This window comes from Rhea americana, unplaced genomic scaffold (assembly GCF_003343005.1).
Source record: "Rhea americana isolate MKP2758 unplaced genomic scaffold, rheAme1 scaffold_28, whole genome shotgun sequence".
Classification (NCBI taxonomy): domain Eukaryota; kingdom Metazoa; phylum Chordata; class Aves; order Rheiformes; family Rheidae; genus Rhea; species Rhea americana.
The window spans coordinates 6,132,986-6,143,867 of NW_028186401.1; the positions used below are offsets into that span (position 1 = coordinate 6,132,986).

A 10,882-nucleotide genomic window follows, 5' to 3' on the forward strand; every position below is an offset into this window, starting at 1 on the left:
CCTGACCCACAACGGCCTCAAGGAGACGCTCCTCGATTACCAGTGGGACCGCCCCGAGATCGCCTCCCCCACCAAGCCCCTCCGCAGGAGCCGCAGGACGGGGCTGGCTGCTGCCGACCCCCCCGAGAGCCTGCCGCCCCCCGAGGGCTTCGTTAACGCCATCTTCCTCTTCTCCCCCTGCCCCCACTCCCGGAGGGAACTGCGGCAGTTCGTGTCCGGGAGCGACGTCCCTTCCCCGTGTGAGCCGTCCACGGCTCAGGAGCTGGCGGAGAAGCTTCTGCCCAAGAGAGTCCAGGAGCTGATCGTAGACCAGAAAATCACGCTGTACTGGGTGGACACTGCTGAGTGGCCTAAGGTAACCGGAGGGTGCAGCACACCTTTGCAATGCCAGCAATAATGGGCTGTCTTCCTCGATTACTCTCCGTTTTAGAAGGGAGGATGTGAAGCTTTATGCTGTAATCTTTGAATAGAAGGAAGAGAGGTCAAGTCTGATAACTGCTGTGTAATCCTGTTAAGCAAAAGCCCCAAAACTGAAATAGTTATCCCTGTGGAGAATAAGATACATCAGCAACTGAGTGACATCGAAGTGTTGTCTGATGGGTTGCCTTATGCTTTCAGTTGGGTGGGAGTTATAGCTGTTTAGGACTGAATAAGCAGTCTGACAATTCAGGTGTCTAGATACTAAATTCAGGATTCTGTTCCCAAAGATATTGGCTGCCTCTTAAGTCAATGGTTGTATTTTCTTTACTGTGCTCCTAGGAGGGCTAGTTTAGTCCATAAAAGCACTTGGAAAATGTTTGAAATGCATTGCATGCATTCCTTATGCCAATTCCTATAGAAGCCTATAATCTGTGTTCATTGTCTGGATAGAGAACTTCTCATTGCCAAAACTAACGTGAGACCTGTCTGTTGCTTTATTGCAGCTGTTTGAATCTCCAGATCATGTTGGATACTGGACAATGTTTGAATTGATCCACCAGGCGGGAGGCACCATTTTGTCATCTGAGATATTAATGCAATGTTTGAGTCACCACAGAGCAGGTTTTGCTCATTGCTTTCTTGGAGAGTCCAGTTTCTCTGTGCCACAGTTCATGCCATGGACCACGCTTCTGCCCTTGGATTCTACCTTGAATTTTTTGTTTTCGAAGCCCTCTGCATTCCGAGCAGTATTCCCTCAGCAAGAAGGGGTGTTGTTTCTCAGCAGGCACGGTAATGAAAAGGGGTAGTTAGGCATGCCTAGAAATAACTCTGATCTCTCATGCAGGATCCTTGATATGTTTCTCCTGTGAACAGTATGTTAAGAGGTAACTTGAGATATTTAACAGCTTATATATTTATATATATATGTGTGTATATATACATATATATATGCATATATCTTCTGAATGTGCTCCAGTGCCTCTGACAGGACAGCTCTCAGCCCGTATTCCTTGTTTGGTCTCACCACTCTTTCATTTTTACCAGAAGTCTGGGTCTATGAACAGTTCTTTGTTGGTCCCATCTCTGTGTGCACTATTAAATATTTTACATGCTTTATCTCAGCTACTTTAATTTGTTTAAATTAAGCAGGTAAATGAAAAGCACCTTCAAAAGAGATCAGATCAGCTTTAAAGGAAGATGAAGTGTATGTGGTCTCTTTCTTTAGTRGTCCTTTGCACTCTGCTCCTTTATGAGAGCTTGAGGAGGTCAGTTATATAACGCATTTACTGAAGACTTGCTGCCAGTTTAATTACAAATTTATTTTTTCTTGTTTTGAAGTTGTCTCTTCATCTGGATGAAAATTGTTTTGCGCGTTATAAACTTCTGTTTTATTCTTAACCTTGCACAGGAGAAGATAAGCAGCAAAACTGTGTAGTGATCTTGGAACCTCTAGCCATGAGCCAAAGACAACCACAGCATCCAGTCAATATCTTCCTGAAAGGTACCTTGACGGGCTGGAATTTGATGCAAGCTAGCAACTTTCTTGCAGAGAGCTGGATATTGCAGAGCTCCCAGGCTGAACAAGCAGAACAAAACAGATCACTCTTTCATCAGCTTTTAAAGACTCTACTAACTGAAGAACTACACATGGTAAGTCTTCCTGTTTGCCCTGAATCAATATCTATTCTGCAATGGTCATTAAAAGAGTCTTATGTGTGTCATGCTTTAAAGACAATAATGATGGTGTTTGTTATGCTGTGAATTGTTCATTTGAGTGAACATAAGTTCAGAACCCTTTTTAGAAAATCAAGTAAGCTTTATAGCCTATTTGTAAATTGTGTGCTACTGTAGGCCTCTGGATATTACTATGTAATGCAAACATCCTTTTCTTTTTATGTAGGTTGCTGAGGTGTCTCTATCCAAAACTTTGTGTCCCTGCACTGCTATTTTATCACCGCTTTCTGAAAGTACTGCAGTTCTGTTTACATTTAGTTCTGAGAAGGCAGCTGAAGCTCAGCGATGCAACCTTGGAGGGGCTGTAGAGGAGAGCTCTTCCCAAGACCATACTCTTAACCTTAYAGATATTGTTAATAGTGTGCTGGGTAAAATTGACACATCACTGGAAGAGTCTTTGACTAGTTCTGGTAGGTGTTGGGAATCATCTTCTAATTATCTGTAGATCTGATTTGAGGCAGAGGTCACTAAATCTAGTGATTACTTTAGTGATGAGTTATTTTGGTGCTTGTTTGTTTTGTCTTCTATAGCTCAGGCTTTGTTTGTGATTGAGATCTGCAAGGGTTTATCTTTTTGTTTCAGTGGCAGAGTGTTGGTTTCTGTTAACTTTAAGGTAAAGCACACCTCCTTGTGCTTGGTGAGCAGCTTTTAGAATGAGTTTTTCCAAAATGTGCTACATGGGGCCATCCCTGGCCAGCAAAGCTTTTGGGTGTGGCTGCAGAGACACTACTCTGGCCTACTTTGCATTATAGAAATGCAGTAYTTATGCATGTTGCTGGGCTACTTTGCATTATAGAATCTTCTTGCAAGTTCCCTAGCCTGATGTTTTGACTATTAAAAATATTTTGACTATTGCATTCTGTGATCAAAGCTGAGTTCTCTGCTTTAGAGTCTCGGTGAAGGTCAAAGCTTCTGCCACTTCATGTATCTCCATTCTGACTTTTTTTTTCTGTTCAGAAGAAACTCCTGTGCCAGAGTGGGTCCAACAGGAGCTGTCCCGTACGGAACACTGGCATCCTTCAGTACTTGAAGCATGGTATCCTTCATCAAATGCTTGTGGAGCAAGTTCAGATCTAATGGAGTCATTCAGGTATTTCTCTGAAACATGTCTCTGAGTAATTAATGGTCAAGGATTTCTACTTCCTGTTTAGGGAGCCTGGCTGCATATTATGTAGAGTTAGAGAATGGAAGAATTCTCCTTGTGCTTCTATTTCTTATTATTACTATTACTATGTACACTGAGATATTTTAAAGCGAAAGCATACCCAAAAAACCCCACCACCAACAACGAAAAAAACCCTTAAGGATGGCCTAGGTAGCAGTCTGTTTGGGTTGAGGTGTTGACCATTTCAGGAGCAGTAGGTGGCCTAAAATTGCCTAAAGCACTAAGATAAGTGACAGGCTTCACCTCTTTTTGTCAGATAAAAACTCACTGAGATGTTGGTGGTAGTTATCTCAGTTGGTACTTAGTGGGAACAGATAGGCCTGCTTTCTTCAAAGAGCTTGCTAAGTATCTAAAAACACCTAATGCAGGATAGCATGGTCTGCACAAACTTGTTTCTGCATGTTCTTGGCCTTAGTCAGTGGTGTATCCGTTGTATATAAAGCAACTCTTACACTTGTTTCTGATTTGATGATCATTCTGAAAGGATTTTTATTGAGCAAGATTCTGGAAGAATGCTAGTATGTGTTACTTCCCTAAAGAGTTGGGCTGGCAACTAGAAAAACCTGTTACTGTGCAGTGAGGACAGAGGATATGCCTCCTATTTCATCTTTTTTGGTCCCTGTATTGAATTGCTTTTGCCATCATATAGGTTACTGCAAGTTAATTCTACTAATGAGAAGGATGATATCTATCAATCTGAAGTGGAACTTTCAGAAACTCTGTCTGAGATGTACCAGAGAAAATCCAGTGAAGTATCTGCTACAGCTGGACCAGGAAATACCAAAAAAAGACGTATGTGTAACTTTGGAGTATGTGCACACTACCATTTAAAGATGATAGTTTTCTCAATGACTATGAGAAAGATCTGTCCTCTTGAACAGTGGCACACTGCCACTTTTTTTGTTGTTGTTGGTTTTTGTTTTGTATGTGTGGGTTTTTTTATTTATTTAGAGACCACATAATTAACATRTTAAAGCTGTCCTTTAGCACATACCAAAATACTCCTTAAGCGATTCAAGCCCACAGTGTGGCTAACAAAACTGCTGGAAAGCAGAGTGCAGAGTTCTGCAGTTTCATTAGTTGTTGGATTAGGGACCTTTTGCAACTACTACTAAGTATTGCAACATCTTTACTGGATTCTAATTTGGAAAAAATGAAAGCTTTCTCTCCTCTAGGAAGAGCTTCATCGCTGCATTGCAGTAYGCTAACCAAAGTTGCATATATCCTGATCTATTGTATCTCTAAATTTTACTCTAATTTTTTATTTCTGTTTCTGTGACCCAGGACCACATCCTGTTTATGCAGCTGCCCTTTGTGTAGAACAAGGATTATTATCCACTTTAGAGAAGTATCTACCTGCTGTGCTCACTGTATTTCTGTTTCAAAAAAACCAGAAACCTTTAAACCATATTTTCAGCTAGAAGGTTACTGTTCTTACTGCTAGCAACATGAGAAACGATCAGTATTATGCCCTCCCTCAGCTGGAGTTCTTGCTCCAGTATGTCTGATGGTAGACATCCCTTTTTGTGGCATTGCAGGTGGGGTTCCCCGAACTCCAGTCAGGCAGAAGATGAAGACCATGTCCCGTTCCCTGCAGATGCTGAATGTAGCAAGACTGAATGTAAAAGCTCAGAAGTTTCAACCTGATGTGCCACCAACAGTGAATGAGAAGGTCCCACAGAAGCTTTTAGCAAAAAGATTGGATGAAAAGCTGGAAGAAAAGGAAAAGGCATTCAAAATAATAGGTTTGTGTCATCAGTTTTAGTATCTGTTATAAGGGATCTTTATGGAAGGGGAGGAAAATAATGGAGTACTGAGAGCTATGCAGCAAATGGATATTTTGATTTCTATATCTTCATGTTGGCACAGAATGATGTTTTTTTTTTCTCATTCTGATTAGTCTTTTTAAAGAGTTCGTGTTATAACTACTCAGGAGGTTAGTATTCATGCCCCACCCCCATATGAAATGAGTAATAAGGAACTGTTTTTCCCTAAAGGAAATAAAGGGAAGCAGCTGTCAAGGTGTAAGTGGAATGTAGCCCTCTTTGTTAATAGAGCTAAATTAAAGGAACTTTTTTGACCGTGTTTCTTTGAGCCAAACATTTTCTGTGAAAATACTTCTGGTGCTTGTCTGTTTCTGTCTTCTCAAATTTTGGAGAAGCCATGCTGCTGCTGTAAGTGGAAGTGGCTATGGACTTCAGTTTCGGTGCCAGTTTATATGTTTTTGTTTGTGGTCTGGAAATAAAGTTTATTACCCACTGTTACACTACACAAGAGACTAGACCTGTAGCCTAGACTTCATCAGAAATGAAACTCTGGCTGTAGAAAGGAAACTTGTAAAAAGCCTTCTTGTGCTAGTTGTTCTTTATCCCGACTTCTAGAGTCAGGAATTTCTTTGCTGTTTTCTGGGACTGGTGTGCCAAAAGTAGGATGTTGCAGTAACCCGAAATCTTGCTTTGATCTGTTTAGGCCAAAGTTTATCACTTACTATGGGTCTGCACTTGGGACTGCTTTTATTAGTGTTTTGTGCTCTGGATGTGTCTCTACTGTAGCAAAGTTGTACTGCTGTTTTTTTTTTTTTTTTTTTTTTNATGATCTCCTTTTACCTCCTCCTACTTTTCAACAAGCTGTGGTGTACTGGCGTTTAGTTGACTTGTAACATTTCCCTATTACAGACTTCAAAACTGAGGAGGAACTGCTGTCCCATTTAACTGCAAGCTACCAGAAGGCTGTTATGGAAGGAGGGAGTTCACTTCTGTGTGCCCAGGGCATGATCACAGCCATTAAAAGGTTCCTGAAAATACAAGATGCCAAAGAGAGAGAGGTAGGGAAGAGCATGTGAGCATGAAGATCATATGTACAATATTTACACTGTAGGAGTGTTCATGATCTGACTAGAATTGCATGGCAGGGTTACTACTGAGTTGGAAGTCCAAACTTGCTATTTCAGATTACCTTTATTTCGTCTACTGTAAGGTTTTATACAAAGATGCATGTGACTAAAAAATTTCAAGCTATGTTATCAGAGCTCTCACAATAGTGAAGGATTTCAGATAGCTATAAAGAACTTAAGAAAATCTGATTCAATTATCAGTTTATACCTTTGCTAAAAGYTGTTATTTTTGATATCAACCTCACTTTGAATTCAGATTTTACTTCTTTCAAAGTTAATATTCTAAATAATGTGTTTTAMAAAAAAGTTATCTTAAAGCTGTGTRTCTGGGTTTGGTTTACATTGTTAACCTACATCCCCTACTTCTCCAGAAAAGAGAATGCTGAAGGGTTTTCTTGTTTAAGTTGTAATCATTAGAATTATTTCTTGCTTACTTAAAAAACAAAGTAAGTCAGCTTGTGACTAATTGAAGAAAATAATGTGAAAGACAGATCCATAGTTACTTAAAATGCCCTGAAGCTACAAGCAGGCCCGTGACCTTTTTTGATTTCAAGCTATGTGTTCTTCTGTTGTCTTGCCTGAACACAACTTTGCTACTGAAATTGGAAGAGAGAATTTCTTTAAGGAGAGGGGGGGAAATGGAACTATATCCATGGAGCAAGTGGTGGTGGTGGGGAATCTACCATGTGGAGCGGGAACTCACTTGAAGTCTTGTAATTGTGTATATCTGCAGGTGGCCTGTGTGGAAAGAGTCAGAAGCCATCTCCTGAAGACCAGCAAAACTCTCAGGCAACAGCATGGCTCAGAGAAGGAAAGCAAAATCAGAGAGTGAGATACATTATCTRCTGCAGCTTCTAAAATACTATAGAGTTGGTTAGCAATTTTTACTGGTGGCTTTTTTTGTACAAATGGAAAGATATTTGCATTGGTAAAACTTCCAGGAAGCATCTATGGTCACAGTAAAAACAGCTCTTTAAGTGCACATATATGCGCTATATGATAGGCATCACAATCTTTATCTGAAATGAATTGTCTCCCCTGCCGCCAAAAGCAAATACTAACCAAATCATGCTGTCGAAAGGAGCTGTGCTTATTGCTTTTTGAGCAATTCTTTTGAGGCAAATAAGCTGTTTTCACCACAAAAAAGGGTGACAAATGACTACTTGTTTTCACTTAGGTGCCGACTTCAGGTATTTTTGCGTCTAGAGTTATGTCTTCAATGCTCTTCACTACAAAGCAACACTGATGAAATGGAGCAGCTTTTAGAGCAGGCAAGTAAATTATAGACCTGGTTGTGTTCCTGGATGACACCATCCAGGAATGTAGACCTGGAACCTGTAGTTTTCCATGCTTTTACTGTAATGTTACTGTAGTGCTTTGTATTTTGTGCTAAAGAATCTGGTGTTGCAGCTGTCACAGCCTAATCCAYTTTCCCACCTGATTCTCTTCCAGATGACAGAGATGCTGCGTATTTTGTGCCTGACTGAAGACCCAGGATATCTTACAAAGTTTCTAGAGGAAATATTAGCATCGTATGTTCTTTAGGTTGACCAAGTTTTATTGGGGGCTGTGGTTTTGGTGGATATCTTTTATGASTAAACAACAATCTGCAGCTTTGACTTTGTGATTTTGACAAGTTTGGATGCATTCTGTTTGTTACACTTTTATCTTACTTGAAGAGAAGGTGGCTGTTTAGCAAATAAATGGTTACCTTTTTTTAACTGAAGCTCGGGTAAAGATTTGGTTCAAAATTTGGGATTAAAAAATTGGTGGAGTTTTATGGTGGATTCTATTTGATGTGAGTTCTCTCTGATACTCTAGTTATATGGATTCTATACCGAAGACCCTTGGAGATCTTTACTACAGTCTAGGTACACAAATACCCCCAAAGCTGGCATCTGTTCTGCCTTCAGACTTCTTCAGTGATGACTCAGTGACTCTGGATAGCAAGTCTCCAGGCCTTCCACACTCTCTATCATCTACTCTAACTCCCAGCACTGTTTGTCTACACACTGACAGTGATCAACTGGAGGAGCTACGCACTCGATCTGCCAAAAAAAGAAGGTAACAATTCCAAATAGAATATCAGCTTGTTGCAGCCTAATTTGAGGCTGAGGAGCATCTAAACTATCGCTCCTTCATTCTGATATCTGTTCCTGGATAGCTAGGTAGGACTAGCTGACATTTACTGATAGCACTGGGTGTCTGAGGGAATATTAAGGACTCCCACTTTTCAATTTAATTCCCTATTGCTCGTTATCTGAAAGTGTGACCTTGATTCTGTATGTGTGTTTTATACAGGGGTAGAATTCATGATCTTCTCCCATTAAAAAAAGGGTGTTGTTTTGTGCAGTAGATGACCACAAATCATTAAAGTTAAGAATGCAGTTTATTGTAGGACTCTGTAGTAGGAACCCTATGCTCRTCTTAACAATTTAAGAAATAAACTTTAATACCTGCTTTATAAGCAGCTGTAACTGCAACTTTGTCATGATATTGAAGGACGGTTTGCAATATGAATAAGACACCAACACAAAGAACTAGCATCCTGAATATAGGTCAAGACGTTCTATCTTTAGAGTCATAGCTCAATATAAGGTGTCATATAAGTTAAAGTAAAATCAGAAGTGTAGCTGACTTTTTTTTTTTTAATAATTTCTAAAGGAATAACGTATTAGCCAGGCACAGGAGCATGACAGAAGCACCGCAGAACTTGCGTCAAATTGAGATTCCCAAGGTAGCCAAGAATCCCATCAGAAAGGTAAAGATTTCACAGAAGGATTTTGTATGGGTTGCTTCTGCAGGGGTGCAGCAACATTGTGAAATGAGACTTAAGTACAAAATCTTGCTCTGTATTCACTCAGTAGGTGTATCTATAGCTATATGGAAGCAAGAATAATGTTGGAGAACCTGAAAATTAACTAATGACTAAATAGGTGGTTTGGAGCTTACTGTTTGCATTCATTCATAGTAGTTGTAACCTTAAACTGCTAGTGAATCTAACTTCTGTTTCAGGAGAACTCTCGTTCTTGCCTTGCCACTGAGAAATCCCAACAGATGCCTTTGTTGCAGAAAGAAGCAGTGCAAGGTACTGACTTCTAGCTTTTCTATGGAAAGGTGTCTTCAGCATGTGTTGTTCTCTCTGTAAATTTTAGTAAGCCATGATGAAATCATGCTGACGCATGCTGGAAATCTGCAGGAAGCTTTGCAAAATTCTGCAAAAGCTTTGAGGAAGGGAAAAAGAGTGGCTGTGCTGTGTGTGCACTCACACATGCAGAAAACTTACTTATCCTGAAGAGGAAACCTTTTCAGTTCAGTTTTTCTTGAATCTTAAAACTATTTGTCTTCTGTCCCGGAGGACRAAAAATGAGGATAGGAGTTTAGTAGTAAACAGGGCATCTTTTCATACCAGTAGACCCTAGAACTGCCTCCTCCTCTAAGAGAATCAGAAGATAACACATTCTATTTCAGCATCTGATAATGCTGCAGGCAGATTAAGATAAACAGCCTAACATCTGGAAAACAGGATGTCTCTTTTCTTAAAACACTTCATAAAATTGAATCTCATACCTATTGCTAGAGCTCACATGTGCTTCACTTAAGATTTAGTGGCCCGTTCCATGTTACTCTGTTTTGCGAATTCACTGGCTGATCTCTGTCATGTTATCTGTCAGTAGTCTATTGCTGGAAGTATGAAAAGTGCAAACTCATAAGTCCAGACTGGAATTTGAGGAGGGCATGGATAGTGATAGTATCCAGAAATAGAAAAACAATTCTTTTCAGTGCTTTTCTGGCCTCTGAAAAGTTGTTTCCTTACACTGGTATGTGGTGTTCCTACCTCTAGTACCTTGACAAAATGATCTTTCTGTGATTGACTTTTTTTTTCTCCTCCCCTCCCCCTTTCTTAATTCTCCTTTTGTGATTACTTTTTGCTTTGTCTGGTCTCTTAGAGGTTACAAAGGTAAGGAGGAACCTTTTCAATGAAGATATACTTTCACCATCAAAAAGGTCCACGAAGAAGATGCCTAGAAGTCAGTCAGTATCTGCTGTGGAAGGCCTAAGATACAAATGCAGTGATGAAGGYCCTAAAGGTAGGGCATGAGTTGCATATGTAGAATTGCTAGGGAAGAACTTTTGCCAAAAAWTCCCATTCTTGCATTCTCCTTTCTGTGAAACAACTAATTGTGCTATGTTTTTAATGAAGGAGAAAATACTTTAGGTGAGCATGGCAATGTTTCAATACCACCCTATTCATTGTGAATAGGATGGTATTGAAACCAAACCTATCTTTTACTGAATTCTGTATGCTTTTTTTAATAAAAATTAAAAAAATCCTTGATTATAAGGATCTGTGAATGAAAGATGAAGAATGCAAGTTATTAGAGTAGGTTAATTATGTCTGACACTAATAATATTGCCTATTTTTATATTGAAGGGATGGGGAGGCTTGTAGATACTAAACTATCATCTAATAGGTGTTTCAAAGTTCATGAGTGCAGGGAGACCAACATACAGTGTTTCTCTATTGGCTATCATTCTTAAACTGAAGCCTATTGGAAACCATATTTCTTTATTCATCCTAACTTTAATGTTGTGCTCTGGATGTAAATCTCTTGCTTGATTTTTTTTTTTTTTTTTTTTTTTTCTTTTGTTTAAGATCATCACAAACT

At 39.7% G+C, this 10,882-nt stretch overlaps 1 protein-coding gene across 1 annotated transcript in view; it reads left to right on the forward strand.

The window, feature by feature from the left end:
* The window catches only part of TICRR (TOPBP1 interacting checkpoint and replication regulator), an 18,469-nt gene that overhangs the window by 659 nt on the left and 6,928 nt on the right, over nt 1-10,882 (forward strand). The window contains exons 2-16 of the mRNA XM_085308757.1: nt 7-355; nt 924-1,209; nt 1,829-2,070; nt 2,321-2,564; nt 3,112-3,244; nt 3,969-4,111; nt 4,858-5,064; nt 5,995-6,143; nt 6,946-7,040; nt 7,390-7,483; nt 7,665-7,744; nt 8,034-8,276; nt 8,877-8,973; nt 9,228-9,300; nt 10,163-10,303. Coding sequence (XP_085164883.1) covers nt 7-355; nt 924-1,209; nt 1,829-2,070; nt 2,321-2,564; nt 3,112-3,244; nt 3,969-4,111; nt 4,858-5,064; nt 5,995-6,143; nt 6,946-7,040; nt 7,390-7,483; nt 7,665-7,744; nt 8,034-8,276; nt 8,877-8,973; nt 9,228-9,300; nt 10,163-10,303 — 2,576 coding nt within the window. The remainder of the gene's footprint in view (nt 1-6; nt 356-923; nt 1,210-1,828; nt 2,071-2,320; nt 2,565-3,111; nt 3,245-3,968; nt 4,112-4,857; nt 5,065-5,994; nt 6,144-6,945; nt 7,041-7,389; nt 7,484-7,664; nt 7,745-8,033; nt 8,277-8,876; nt 8,974-9,227; nt 9,301-10,162; nt 10,304-10,882) is intronic.